Source organism: Notamacropus eugenii, chromosome 2 (genome assembly GCF_028372415.1).
Source record: "Notamacropus eugenii isolate mMacEug1 chromosome 2, mMacEug1.pri_v2, whole genome shotgun sequence".
NCBI lineage: Eukaryota > Metazoa > Chordata > Mammalia > Diprotodontia > Macropodidae > Notamacropus > Notamacropus eugenii.
In genome coordinates, this window is record NC_092873.1 from 274,753,415 (window position 1) to 274,769,148 (window position 15,734).

The 15,734-nt window shown below is 37.8% G+C and overlaps 1 protein-coding gene across 2 annotated transcripts in view; it reads left to right on the plus strand.

The window, feature by feature from the left end:
• SNX7 (sorting nexin 7) overlaps positions 1-15,734 on the plus strand; it is a 115,929-nt gene that overhangs the window by 44,644 nt on the left and 55,551 nt on the right. The window contains exons 6-7 of one of the 2 annotated variants that reach the window (XM_072644085.1): positions 58-257; positions 10,371-10,457. In XM_072644085.1, coding sequence (XP_072500186.1) covers positions 58-257; positions 10,371-10,457 — 287 coding nt within the window. The remainder of the gene's footprint in view (positions 1-57; positions 258-10,370; positions 10,458-15,734) is intronic. The other variant, XM_072644086.1, reaches the window with a different exon arrangement.

Genomic DNA, 15,734 nt, shown 5'->3' on the forward strand with positions numbered 1-15,734 from the left:
TCTGTTAAGAAGTTATATATGTCTTTTTTGTTTTGGTTTGTGCCTGTGATTTTTTAGAGTATTTTGAAGAAATGAAGGAATATGGACCAATCTACACCTGGTGGTCAGCATCAGAAGAGGACCTGGTTGACTCCCTGAAAGGTGTGGCCAGCTGCATTGACAAGTGCTGTAAGGCCACTGAAAGACGAATATTTGACCTTTCTGAGACACTGCTTCCAGTTGTACATGAATATGTTCTTTATAGTGAAATATTAATGGTAAGTTTATCTGAGTTTGCTTTTTATTTACAGCACTGAATATAACACAGAAACAAGAAGTAATTGTGGAAGAATGACCTATCTCTGCTAGGTGTTTTTAACCTGGAGTATGTGACCAGTTCCTTTTTTTCCTTTGTAAAAAATGTTGACAACTAGATTTCAGTACAATTGATTTCCTTTGTAGTACTGTGTATTTTGTGCATTTAAAGAAACATTATTCATAGAAGGGGTCCCTCGGCATCACCAGATGGTCAGCGGTTTTCATGACACACAAAAAAGATTAAGGAATCCTTCCTCTCCAGGCAGAGACTCCTTTGTATGTCACATATGCATTTAAAGGAACATTCCTTGGCTATCACAAGGTACACTAAAAAGATGTACAGTATTGTTTCTCAGATTAAACTGGGTCTGCTCTTCCTAGCTACTAATCAGTCGTGATTTTTATTTGGCTGATGTACAAAGAGTGAAGTGTTTTTGAGGACAGAAAACTGACACAGAAAGCCAATATTCTTTCCTTGTCTGAAGGTTAAGAGCTTTTATGGAGCCACCACAGTTATTAAATATCTCTTTTGTCATTTATTTCTTCATGTACTTGTGGATTCCATGAAACACATCAGAAATGCTATGCAAATAGACCAATCACTCCAGTTCATTTGAGCAGAAAAATTCTTACTTTGCTTAGTATACCTGTTCTATGGACAATTGAAATAGTGAAAAATTCTTTGGCTCTCAAACTACCCTCCATATCATGAATTCTAGAACAGGATGGTGGGCAGTCAGATGGCACTGTGGATAGAATGCTTTGTGATCCTGGGTAAGTTATTCAACCTTGTTTGCCTCAGTTTCCTCATGTGTTAAGTGATCTGGAGAAGGAAATTGCAAACCACTCCAGTATCTCTGCCAAGAAAACCCCAAATGCCGTCATGAAGAGTCAGACATGATTGAAAAATGACTTTACAACAAGGAGAGTAGGTTGAAACTTTGATATCACTTAGATGAACAACTTCATTTTGCAGTTGAAAAAAAAAACTACGAGACTCAGATTTATTTTTCTATTTTATTCTATTGCAAAATTATGGATGACAGATCCTAGAGTTGAAGGGACTAGAGAGCTCACTTAATCTAACACCTTTATTCATAGGTCAAGAAACTGAGGTACAGACACATGACATGCTGTCATTCAGTATCAGAGCCATACTTTCGTCTCAGGTTGTTTGGTATCCAATCTAAGATTCTTTTTACAATATCACGTGTGATACAGATGTAGAAGAAGAACTTAATGGATGGAGAAGTGACCTCAGAGTTAGTAAGACCTGAATTCAAGTTTGACATATACTGATTCTGATCCCAGGCAAATCATTACCTTCTCAAGGCCTCAGAAAACTCTTTAAGAAACTAAGTCATGCTTAGTTCTTCTCTGCAAGCAAGTACCTAAGACAGCTCCAAAAGATACATGAGGGAAAATGCTATCCACATCCAGAGAAAGAACTATGGAGCCTGAATGTAGATTGAAGTATACTATTTGCTCTTTCTCTCTTTTGCTGCTTTCTCATGGTTTCTCCCATTGGTTCTAATTCTTTTTTATAACATGACTAATATGAAAAGAAAAAAAAAGGAAAGTCATGGAGAAAAGAATATGTATTGGTAGAAGGAATTCCTTAGTACTTCTGGCTCCCTACTCAGAGGAAATCACAGGTCTGATAAAAAATATACAAGGCCCTATGCTAATATTGAAGATTCAGAGATAAAACTAGTCACAGACTGTAGCTTACAATACAGTAATTGTATTATATGGACTAAGAAATATGTAAATAACTAGAATGCAAGTTAGTATATGACTAAGTACATAAGTGAATTCAAAGAGATTGATACAGGAAATTCAAGGAAGATAAGGTTGCTCCAGCTGGGATGGTCATGGAAAGATGTATTATAATGGAATTCCTTTCATGTGTTGCTTGGGCTAAATCAGGTCTGCACAACCTGTGACATACTGAAGGATTTTAGGTGCCTGTGAAAAATATATAGGAAAAATCCTCTACTTTTTTCATGGGCCACCTGAAATCCTTTGGTGTGCCCAACAGCCATATGTGGCCCTCTGGCTGTAGGTTGTGCAGTTCTGGGATAAATGGTTACTGCCATCCCTTCCAGCTCTTCAATTATTGTGATTCTGAGGTGTAGGTAAGATAAGTGAATTGCACAAGTCAGAAATATCTAATACCTACAGCTGGTTCTAACCTTTTTCTTCCTGGATTCTCACTTTCTCTTCTCCAGCTCCCCAGTTCTTGGGAAATCAGTTGCTATTATCTGGCTGTTGCTATCAGCCCCACCCAGTAACCCTTCAGAGGCATGTTCTTTCTCCTGTCTAAGCTTAGTAAGGTATGAGAAAAGCATTTCTTAAATAAGCCAAGATAAGGTTGGATTGCATTTTAGAGAATGTTTGCTAAGAGAAAACCAACCAATTCATTCCTCAAAAAACAAAACAAGCAAAAACACCCAGTCCACTGGATATAGAGAGTTTACAAAATGAAGACATCCGATCTAAACTAATTTGAAGTTACTTGATCCCCTATTTCTCTAGGTTTATTCTCTCATGACTCATCACTTAGATATTTCCAAGGAAGAAATACAACTTTTCCCAAGGTTTTTAATTACTTTCTTCCTTAAAACTATATAGTCTAGCTGAGGGTTACATATTAATTGCTGGATATTCTGGAGTTGTGCTTCCTTTTCCTTCCCCTTCGATGGCTCCCTCCCAAAGGGCAATCTGTTCACCTCTCCTATCAGTGAAGATTAATGGAATTTAATTAATATAGAATATAGTTCAGCCTACAAGCCCTACCCATTTCTCTGGGGTACTTCTTTAGTGACTCTTTACTTAGTCTCAAATGGAGCCCTTCCATAAATCCCTTCATTCTGTTCTTCCGGTATTCACAGGATCATAGAATTTTAGAATATGAAGGATCTCAGTGCTCACTTTGTCCAATTTATACCAGTCCATCAAAAACATCTTTTATTAAGTGCCTGCTATGTATCAGACATTATGCCAAGCACCAGGAATACAAAAAAGAGGCTTAATATACTTCTAGCCCTGAAGGAGCTAACTGGCAATCTAATGAGAGAGACAACTAGCAAAGAAAAATGTAACAAATGGGTGTGTGTGGTGTTCAAGGAGGACTAGAACCTCAGGTGTGAGGGCTTGCTGCATCCTTTTCAGAGCTGCTCATCCACCTTTGGTATGTAGTTGGCACTTAACTCTCACCTGTGGTTCCAAGAAGTTGTAGCATGCACAGCATCTACATCCTGGGAAAACCGTCTTGGCAGACAGGTTGAGGGTAACTGACAGGCTTCAAACCCATCCCTAGTTAAGGGGATGTCTACCCCAAGGATGTGAAGACTTCCTCTAGTGGAGTGGATGAATGAGAACAATTTGTTCCAAGGGCCAGGAAGGCATTAGCTGCAGGTGCTTTGAATCTCTTGGAACTTGGTCAGAAATTGAAGATACAGAAGTCTTTCACTGTATTTCTGACTGTCACCATTCTTTTTGACTCTTATCCTACCCCTGGACTTCGATGACTGTGGATGAGAGAGTGAGATTGAGGACTTTGTGCCTCACTTAATTAAATCCAATTCACAGGCAAGTTGAGACATCCATGGTGTCTTTGGTCCTCTTAGAAAAGGAAGGACAAAACAACAACTATGTGTAAACAAACTCTCTCTCTCTATATATAGCTGATAAAAAAGAAAATAATTAAGAGAGGAAAGGCACTAGAATTTAGTGGAGATGGGAAAGGCTTCTTGTAGAAGATGAGGTTTTTTGTTGTTAATTGTATCTGACTCCTTGTCACCCCATTTTGGAGTTTTCTCACCAAAAATACTGGAGTAGTTTGCTATTTCCTTCTCCAGTTCACTTTACAGATGAGGAAACTGAGGCAAACAGGTTTAAGGACTTGCCCAGGGTCACACAGCTAGTAAGTATCTGAGGCCAGATGGGCCTGGCATTCTATCTTTCTTGCCGGCTAGTCGCCCTATATAGGACAAATAGGGAACAATTAATAGAGGGAACACACTAAAATTAAGAACGATTGTTCTGTACTTTATCCCCTGTACTTTATCACACCTCCCCCCTTTTCACTTTCTTTTGGTGTGCTTAATGTTCCTTTCATTCTGTCTTTTGCTTTTCTGTGTATTCCTAGTGCCTGGGAGATTGATTAATAAAGGTTTATTGACTGAACCCCATTCTCCATTTTCCTTTGACATGCTGGTGGTAGGTCTGAGGCAAGCAAGGCTTGATTGTCTTAGCCTTAGCAAACTACTCAAAGAATAAAATACAGACACACACTACTCATGTATTTAAAAGAAAATATAATTTGTGAGTAGTAGCCCTACTCCAGAAAAAAGCAATCTAAGCAGTTTACAAAAACACATCATGTAGAGATGTGTTTTAGTGTCTCTCTTCAAATTTACTTACTTCTCCCCTGCTCAAGTGTGTTCTTTGAGACTCTTACATCTACTCTGTATGTCTCTGTTTATATAAATGATGTCTCTTCCAATGGAATGTAAGCTCCTTGAGGACAGCTACTCTTTTTGCAATTATTTGAATCCCTAGCATTTAGCACAGTGCTTGGCATGTAAAAGGGGCTTACTAAATGCTGTTTGATTTATTGATGGCGAGTTTTACAGACACACTCCTGAATTCTTAACATTTTGTTAGCTGCTGTCCAATTTGCTTCTTCAGTAACTAAGCAACTTCAAGTTATAATTTCCCATCCTAACTGGTCTTCTTACCTCGTCTCTATCCTTTCCAGCCCATCCTGCACACAGCTGCCAAAGTCATAAAGCTAAAAGCACATGTTTTTCTAGAATCAAATGCAAACTCCTTAGTTGCTTAAAACCCCTCATAGTCTGACACTAACCTAGCTTTTCTGACTGTTTTATGTATTCCCCTTCTTCTTAGATTCTTTGGTTTATCCAAACTGGCCTTCTTTATCTTCTTGTCACACAATGTTCCATCCTTTACCTACAACCTTTTTCACTATGTCCTCTGCCTGAAATTTACCCCTTCCTCCCCTTTGCCCCTCAGCATCCCTAGTGTTCTTCTGATCTTAGCTTGGGTTCCATGAGGTCTTTCATTATAAACTTAGATACTGGTGTAAATTCTACTTCCTCTCCCCAAAAAAATTACCACGAATTTAGTTTTCATATATATTTACTCAGATACTTGTTTGTTGTGTCTATGTTGTCTACCCCTATGCCCACAGAATGTAATCTTCTTGAAGGCAGGGAGTATTTAATTTCTGTCTTTTTATTCTCCAGTACATTGTTCAGTATATAACACAGATTAGGCACTTAATAAATGCTTGCTCTTTGATTGATGCTTTTTTCCCACAATGTTAACATGTTTCTAGCCCTTTAAAATCAAAGTTCAGTTTTTCAACTGTTTCAGTTCTGAGTACAGTTCCCAGATCTTCAAAGCAGAGCATAACTTCCTTTTATAGGCAGTAATTCCTAAAATTCAAATAGTGCTTTAAAGCATCTTCATTGACTTTCAAATCCATGTTCCCATTTGGTCCCTTGTGAAGTAGGCAATGAACATATTAGTGTCACCTTTTTATAAATAAGGAAACCGAATGTCAGAGATGCTGAGTGACTTGATCCTAAGTATTTAGCTATCTGTAGATATGTTTGTGTATATGTGTGTTGGTGTGAAGAGTACGATATTGCACAATGGCTAATGACATTGAGAGGCAGTCAGCAAAGAGGTTAGCTGCTTATGCAGACTGGACCTAACAGTGTGATGCCCTCAGGTAAGACTCTAATTCTTAGTTTGATTGGCTTGTGAACTTGATTTTATCTGTTCACCCAATGGTAGTTAGGATCTGGGGGATTTGTTCTTGGTCCACAACTTACAGTTGATAAACCAGAAAGCCAGCTTGTGGTAAAGCAGTTAAATGACTGGGTGGAAAGGATGCTGGACCTGGAGCAAGAAGACCTGAATTCAAATCCTTCCCTAGATGCTCACTAGTCATGTGACCCAGCCAACTCACTTAACCTCTATCTAAGTTTCCTCCTCATCTGTAAATTGGGGATAATAACAGCACATAACCTTCCAGGGCTATTGTAAAGATCCACTGAGGTAATGTTTGTATGTCAGTGTGAGCTGATAACTACTACTATTGCTGCTGCTGCTGTTGCTACTGTTCTACTTTATAGAGGAATGTATGTGAGATGAGAATTGATATTAGTTGTTTCCTTAGATATTTCCCTCTCTTGTTGATCAGCCCACACTGAATTCCCAGGTATAAAATATATTCCGTGTCATCTCTAAGTCCTGAACCTTCATGAACAGTTACAATTTCAGAAAAGAAAGTACACTTTCAGTGACTTTTTTTCAAAAGGAATATCATTTGTCCCAGTTTCTGGTTTGGAAAATATTGTTGCCATAGTGATGGTACCTTAGTATGCGATACAGGCTGTTCCTTCCAAATGAGTGAGTCCCTTTTCAGGACTAAATTATAAAGTAACCAAGATGTGTGTGGTTAGTGCAAAATGACTTGGATATAATTAAGGGATATTTCCATAAAATCGTGTTATCATAGAGCCGGTTCCAAATGTGTGCCTGTTCTTTATCATTCCTTTCTCATCCTTGAAAAAGCTGTGTACAGTCATTCGTTCCATTTCTTTTTCTTTCTTTCTTCTAAACCTTCTGCAGTCTTGCTTTTTGGTTCATCATTCAACTGAAACTGCTCTCTCCAAACTTGCTAATGATTTCTTAATCTACAAATCTATTGACATTTTCTCAGTCCTTATACTTCCTGATCTTTCATCTTGATCTTCTAGATTTCCATGAAATTGTTCTTTTTTGGTGCTTCTCTTGTATGTCTGACTTCTCTTCTTCAGTCTTCTTGAATAGGCTGATTATCATTCATGTCACTGAAGCTAACTATGGGTGTTCCCCAAATGCTGTCCTTGGCTTTCTTTTCTCCTTTCTCTACACTTTTGCCCTTGGCAACTCATCAGTTCCATAGATTCTGTAATCATTTCTATTCCCATGACTACCCAAATTATGTATCCAGTTTTAGTCCTTCTCAATCACTGTCCAATATCACCATCTAACTATTGATCATTTCAAACTATTTGTCTTGGAAAAATCTCAAACTCAGCATGACTAAAAAAAGAAGTCATTATCTCTTTCCAACCTCTCCCCCTCCTCAATCTGTATATGAACGTCCATATTACTGTTGAAGGCATAGCCATCTTTTCAAGGGGGGGAGGACAATCATTTATTAAGGGCCTGCTTTGTGCTAACGATAGTGTTAAGCACTTTACAGCATTATCTCATTTGATCATCACAAAAACGCTGTGAGCTGGGCCTTGTTATTATTCACATTTTGCAGTCTGGGAAATTGATAAAGACAGAGGTTAACTGACTTTCCTTGGGTCACACAGCTGCTAAGAGTGAGGCTGATGACTCCTCAACTCTGTTTCACTGAAATTCAATTCACTTGCAAGTCAAGATATCACTCTCCTGATGTCATTGGTCCTCTTCAAGAAAGAAGGACCACCACCACCACCAACAACAACAACACTTCATGACTGAGATCAGATTTGAATTCGGGTCTTCCTGACTCCAGGCTTAGTTCTGTTGTACCAGGTAGCTGCCTTCTAATCATAAAGGTTCTCAATATCAGTGTCATTTTCAAATCCTCTTTCACTTGCCCCATATATAATTAGTTACCAAATCTTGTTGTTTGTACGTCTACAATATTTGTCGGATTACACCCCTTTCTCTCTACTTACACAACCACCATCCTCTTTTAGACCCTAATTATCTCTGGCCTGGACTATTCCAATGACCTCCTAGTTGTTCTTCCTACCTCATGTCTTTCCGCTTTCCAATCCATATTCCATACAGCTGGCAAAATGATTTTCCTAAACTTCACATCTGGGCATGTCACTTCCCTGTTCAATAAATTAACATCACTGACTGCCTGGAGTCAAATATTAACTCTTTTCTTTAGCACTTGAATTTCTTCACAATATGGCCCCCTCCTCCCTTTTCAGTCTTCTTACATGTTAGGCTTTAGAGGCCTCCTTATTGGTCCATATGTGATCTTGTAGTTCAGATCTCCATGCTTCTTGGATAGGCTAGAGTCACATCCTCCTCCTAAAATTCTGTTGCTTCTTTCACCTACCTTTGGAATCTTTGGCTTCCTTTAAGATTCAGTCAAATGTCTCCTTCTGTAGGAGATTTTTTTCTCCAAAATTTACATGCTGTCTCTCCATTAGAATACAAGCTCCAGAAAGTCAGGGACTGTGCTGCTTTGTCATCGTCTCTCCAGTACCTAGCATAGTGGTTGGGTGAGATGCAATTACTAAATGCTTGATTGATTGCTTGTGTAAAGAAGCAGTGTTGTTGTGATGAATTCTTACTCTGGTTCTCCTTCTCGACTAACAGCTCACTTCCTAATTACCAATCCACAGAGAATTAATAGTACATTTTGGTAAGCCAATCTGCAGAGTTCTTAGTACAAAAAAACTTTTAAAACTAATAAACAGACTTCTCATTATGCTCTGCTTGCCTCTGCCCCCTAATATTGGAACGATGTAATTAATGTTTCAGAATTTAGATAGTTTACAGGGTTACAGTGTATAGTTTGGGTTAGGCCTTATTCTTTTAGATTCCATGTATGTCATTGTCCTGTCATTTATTCGTTCAGAACTTATTAATTGCCTACTGTGTGTAAAGTACTATGTTAGGTAACAGAAAAATGTGAAGATATGTTCTCATGGTGTTTAAAATCTGGTCCTATAATACGTGTGTAATTGTGTGTTTATCCCCATATAAATGCACACAAATATACTTGAAATATTTAATAGCTATACAAGAAGCAAAGTGCCATCATGTAAGTGTGTATATGTACAGAAATACATATATGTATTTGTGTGTGTGTGTATATATATATATATATATATATATATATATATATATATATATATATATATATATATAAGCATGTGCTTATTATAGTTAGAGTCTCTTGGGCAGGTTTTGCAGTGCAGTTGAGTTCATTTATAATAAATTATATTCTATTACTTTTCTCTTGAGAAGACACTAGCAAACACATTGGTATTCTTGATTGAATTGTAGGGATATATCTTCATTCAGACTGAGGTCACAGCTTATGCCTGTCACCCCTTAAGGCAACATTTTCTTTATTTTCAATACCATGATGTATATCATATTTTGTTAAAATTGTACATTAAATTGGTACCCTCGGCTGCTTTTCAGAACCACTCTAATCAATTGGAAACAGTCATCAGACACCTCTTAGAGTTAATTACTTCTGCTAATCCATCCTATATTATTGGTTTTTGTTAGTCTTAATTTTGGAGGTTGGTATTTTCTAACATTGTCCTCAAAGCCTTTGTGTATTCTTAATTGAAACTTATTACCCCTTCTCCTCTAACAACAGCTATAATGTTTCATAAGCAGATATATTTTATACATTCAGATGGGATGCTCTATGTATCCCATCTCTACGTATCTATGTATCAGAAAATCTCTTAGAATGGAATGGATTTGAAGTGACAAACTCGTTAGGTCTTGTTTTCAAGTTAACTTTTTATTGAAGAATTAAAAACAAACAAACAAGCAGGCACTAAAATGTCATAGGATTAGAGATTTAGAAACTGACAGGCTATTTATTCCAACCTCATCCTTTTACAAATGAGGAAACTGAGCCTTGTAGAGGGTGAATAGTTTGTCCTTGTTTGTGTCCCTGTCAGAAGCAGAATTCACATCTGGCTTTTCCAGACTCTTAAATCCAGACCTGAATCTACAATGCTGTGCTGCCTTTCTTAAAGACATTTTTTAACTGAGAATTTGAACTTGAGCCACATTGACAAAAGTCCTGAATTCTAAAAACAAAGCAATAAACAAACAACCCTCCCCACCAAAAAAAAGAAACTACCAGGGACCCATATTGTAAACCTGCCCTCTTGATGGAAGTTTGCCTACATTATTGAAATGCTGATTGATTTTGCTTCATAAAATTATTATTGAAACAATGGAATGAATTGCAACATGTTATATCTGCATGTTTTAATATAAAGGGAGTTATGAAAAGAAGAGACCAAATTCAAGCAGAACTGGATTCCAGAGTTGAAGCTTTGACCTACAAAAAGACTGAAAAGGAGGTGGTAAGTTTTCAGATTTATTTTTCTAATCATATGAAGTTTGTTTTTAAGTGTTTGTTATCAATACATTTATCTCCATTTACCATTTTTTTGAAGAATTTTTTTTGCTGGATTAAGAAATTGACACACAATCTAATTTATTTTGATTATCAAATAAGAAAGTTACATATTATTCTGTGGGACCACATTGTGTGCTCTTTGTTTAATGGGTGTCTGAGGACATTGCTTAAAAATAAGAGAAAATCAAACTCCCTGCTTAATCATAATCATATTAATTGATTGTGATCCTGGGTATGTGGGATCCTTTAATTTAAGAAATAAAATAAAAACAGCCATGCTGCACTTGATTCAAATCATATGTCAGCCAAGAATACTATTTAATCTAATTTTCAAGGACGCAGATAGCCATTAAGGTGCTAACTTTTTCACTACAAGTATTATAATTTAATTGTTTTGTGTTGAGTTCTAAGAGGCAGTGTAGAAGAGCACATATATATGTATATGTATATGTACATATGTATATGTATATATGTATATGTCTGGCTTTAGAGTCAGAAAAACCCAAGTTCGTCTTTCTTCAATCTAATACTAGCTTTATGATCATGGACAAGCGAGTATATTTTCAATCCTCTTGACTACTTTACAATCGCTAATTTGTATTGGTGGAAAGAGTTTTCATATTATGTGTTCTTTATGTGCGTAAAGTGACAAGTCCAGATTATGGGACACATACATATATGTATATGCCTAAAACCATACTTGCTGTATCACTTGAACTCCATTATTGTCAGAGAAACCTGAATTCAAATCCTGTTTCAGATTCCTCCTGGTGGTTTAATTCTAGGCAAATCCCTTGACCTCTTTTGGCTTCATTTTCCCCATCTGTTCAGTAGTGCCACCTATGTCACAAGGTCACCTGTGTTATCTATGAATCTCATATGAGAATAGCATGTAAAGAGCTTTGTGAACTTCACATGCTGTAACTGCTCTATAAATGGACTATCATTCTGTAACCTTTTCTCCTTCTGAGGTCTGTACAATCCACATCTGTCATCCAATCAAAAACCTGGTAGCTGTTGTTTATAGACATCCAGGACACTGCTTCCTTCCTCAATGAGTTTAGTATCTGGCTCAAAATCTTTTTCTCCTCCTTAACTCTTGCCCTTATACTAGAGGACTTCATCATACTATTGACACTCCTTTAAACACCCTAATCACTGCTACTCAACTTGATGCCTCATTCGACATTTTAAAATTGTAAATTGCATGAGTAGCAGATATACTTTGGTGAAAGTTAGCACAATGGCAGTTCTCTATGTGGATAAAAATCACAGGTTCACACACCAGAATGAAAAGTAGTACTATTTCCCCCACAATCTTTTGTCATCTGCCTTATTCCTAAGACCAGAAACCATGCCCTGAAGACTTAACCCTTTCAGTTCCAAAGGCTGGATTGTTTGATGATCATCTCCCAAGGTCCACTATTGTAGGTGGGCTCATCCCACCTTCTTGCCAACTGTCTTGTAACTGTGTACCTACCTTCCTCTCCCTTTCCCATTCTAGAACAATAATCAATTCAATACTATCATTAATTTCAGAAAGGTTGTACTGATCCATATCTCTGTGGCTCCACTTTCTAAACCATTAGACTCCTTTTCTCACACCATTCCCTTATACTTGTTTCCCCCAATTAGAATGTTAACTCCTTGGAGGTAGAGACTGCACAATGCTTACATATGTAGGAGCTATTTAATAAATATTTTTTCCTAACTGTATTGGAGTAGTAGAGAGTAGAATGGGTTGAAAAATTTGAGGAAGATCACTTACAGATCAGCAAAAACTTCAGCTCTTGAAAAAAAATGTTTCAGTAGATAGAGATGGAAGAGTAGGAGGAAGCCAGGACGTAATTTTGGGTATGATGTATGTACTACATATTTTTTGCTGACCATGAACATGAGATCAAAAGAATCTCAAAACATTTTAGAAAGAAAAAAGAAGCATAACCCTTTATGGGAGCCAGTGAATGGTTTAGTGTTTTGGCATTTCAAGCATTCAGTGCATTTGTTTCTCATTTTCTGAAGAGAAGAGCCTGCCAGTTACACTGGGAATAAGCTAGCCTTGGTTACTTTCATAAGTGGTAGGTAACCATGGCAACCCACCTTAGTGAGGTTGAGTGAGGGAGCAGCTCCCATATATCACTATGGTGACCCTGGCAAGGAACTGCAGATAGGCTGGTTGATCTCCATGACAACCTTGGCAGAGCCACTCTAGAGATAACCCTGGGACTGTATCTTTAGTTCTACTGCTGGGTCTACTCTTAGGGCCTCCCACCAAAATCTGCCTAGGTCTGCAAGACCAGTATGCAAAGATACATTCAGATGAAAGAGCTAATACTCAGAGGGGTGTTGCAGATAAAGTTATAGCCAATTAAAAATGGGATGGGGCAATAATGACTGGTCCAGTCCTGCATTGCTGTGACATTTTAGGGGTTACATCAAGTTATATCAGTCAACTTTTGGTATGGCAAGTAATAGAACAATAGGAGATGAATGGGTAAACTTTGGTCGTCCTGACTTCCTAAGACAGCTGGTCTTGGTATCTTTTAGTTTGACATGCCACCATGGCTTTGAAATCAGAAAAAATCAGGGGTCAAGACCTGCTTCTAACACATATTAGTTAAGTCACCCTCTGAGTGTTTCATTCCATTCTCAAATTATAGGTCATATAAGCAGTTGTCCTTCTCCATTAGTGAAAGGAGTTTCCGTACTGTGAGTTCCCTGCACTGATAAAATCCCTTGTCTGGACAAAAAAACAAGTAGTAATTTGTCTACTGAACCTCATACATAGATTTGGTAGCATTCTGAGGACTTTGTTTCTACAGACATATTGCTCAACAACTTTAGGGTTTAGTGAACTATTGAGGCAAGAATAGTTATGGTATCTATATCCTGTCTTTCAAGTAATGTTTAAGCTGGACATTCTTCAGTGTAGTGCTCAGGTAGTGCCAATGTTTTCTTAAGTGTCTGACTCAACCTTATTGGAATGAGTGATCAGAAATTGTGTTCCTGTTGTTTGATGTGCTTTGGAGTCCAAGCCCAATCTGATATAACAAAAGTGCTTAATAATCTAAGGTAGCTGGAAAAGGAAATGGTAAACTTCTCCAATATAAGCCAAAAAAAACCTCAGATGGGATCATGAAGAGTTGACCATTACTGAAACAAGTGACTGAACAATGTAAGGTAAGAGACAGTGAGGCATACTGAATAGAGAGCGCTTACATTGAAGTCAGAAAGACCTGGGTTCAAGTTTGGCCTCTGACATATTCTGTGTGAACCTGGTTACTTCACTGTAGGACTGGACCCATAATGGTGTTCCTTCCCACCTCTTCCCCTTAGTTTTCCTGATTTCTTTCAAGACTCAATTCAGGTCCCTACTCTGTAGGAGACCTTTCCTGGTTTTGTCAGCTTCTAGAGCTTTTCCCTCTAAGGTTATCTTCTGTCTATTCTGCATATCTCTCACTAATGCTTACCAGTTGTGTAACTCTTGCAAATAATTGAACTTCTCTGTGCCTCAGTTTCCTTATCTGTGAAGTAGGGGACATAATACTTATGGGGTGGTTATGAGGGGGAAAATGCTTTCCCCTCTAATGTGCTATATAAATATGACTTTATTACTATTGTCACTGTGCTACCGATTAAAAAAAAACAACTGAGTCTCAGAAACGTTAATGGATTTGTCTTAGAGGCTGCAAATAAAATTAGAGACTGAAATAATGGGTAGAGGAAATGTCTTGGAGTCAGGCAGACCAAAGGTCAGGTTTTCACTGGTGTGTGTGTGTGTGTGTGTGTGTGTGTGTGTGTGTGTGTGTGTGTGTGTGTGTGTGTGTGTGTGTGTGACAGCCTAAGCATGTGACTTATTCTGTCAATACCCCCAGGCAAGTCTCCAAAATTACTGATTAAAGTTACAGTTCTGCATTTGCAGAGTGAATTTCCTTAATTGATCTCCCTAGTAAAGTAACTTGATGGACAAAAATAACAAGACGAATAGTTGAGACTCCTGACTTTACAGGTTGCGAACAAAAAGACTTTCTAAAGTGCTATATATCTTAAAAAAAAAAATTGGGAGGAGGGGACTAGCAAGGCGGCACAAGGATAGAGCACTGGTCCTGGAGTAAGGAGGACCCAAGTTCAAATCTGGTCTCAGACATTAGCTGGGTGACCCTCAGCAAGTCAACCCCAATCACCTCCAAAATAATTAGGTAAATAAGTGCTGTATTAAAGTGACTTTATTATCATCCCTGTGTGACAGATGAGAAAACCTGTTCTACTCTGTCATACTGCTTACCTATTATTTATGGACTGTGATTTCTCACAAAAAGCATTCTTTGCTTTTTTATTTTTTTATTATTTTTTAATGTTTAACAATCACTGCCATACAATTGAGATTTTATCCCCCCAACACCTACCCCCCACTACCCCCCTCCCTCCCCACGACTGCATACAATTCTGTATAGGTTCTACATATACTTTCCTATTGAGTATATTTTCACTATAGTCATGCTATGTAGTCAGACTAAAATAAATGAAAGAAATCATATAACAAATCAAAACATGATACACAAACACATACACATACACAAACATGATCTGCTACATTTTGTGAATGACTTCCATATTTCTTTCTCTGAGTGTGGAAGGCATTTTGCCTTGAGAACCACCTTTGGGATTTTTTTTTTTTATAAGAAGTTCTTGCGTTATTACAAAATTCCAAGTCTACCAGAAAAAACTCTCGCACACTGTGGTCGTTGCTGTGCACAAAGTTCTCCTGGTTCTGCTCCTTTCACTCAGCATCAGGTCATATAAGTCCTTCCAGGCCTCTCTGAAGTCTTCTTGTTCATCATTTCTTATGGCACAATAGTACTCCATTACATTCATATACCATAATTTATTCAGCCATTCCCCAACTGATGGACATCCCCTTGACTTCCAGTTTTTGGCAACTACATAGAGTGCTGCTATAAATATTTTTGTACATGTGGGACCCTTTCCCATTTTTATGATCTCTTGGGGATATAGTCCTAGTAGCGATATTGCTGGGTCAAAGGGTATGCACATTTTTGTAGCCCTTTGGGCATAGTTCCAAATTGCTCTCCAGAATGGTTGGATGCGCTCACAGCTCCACCAACAATGAATTAGTGTTCCAACTCTCCCACATCTTCTCCAGCATTTATCATTTTCTTGTTCTGTCATGTTTGCCAATCTTATAGGTGTGATGTGGTAC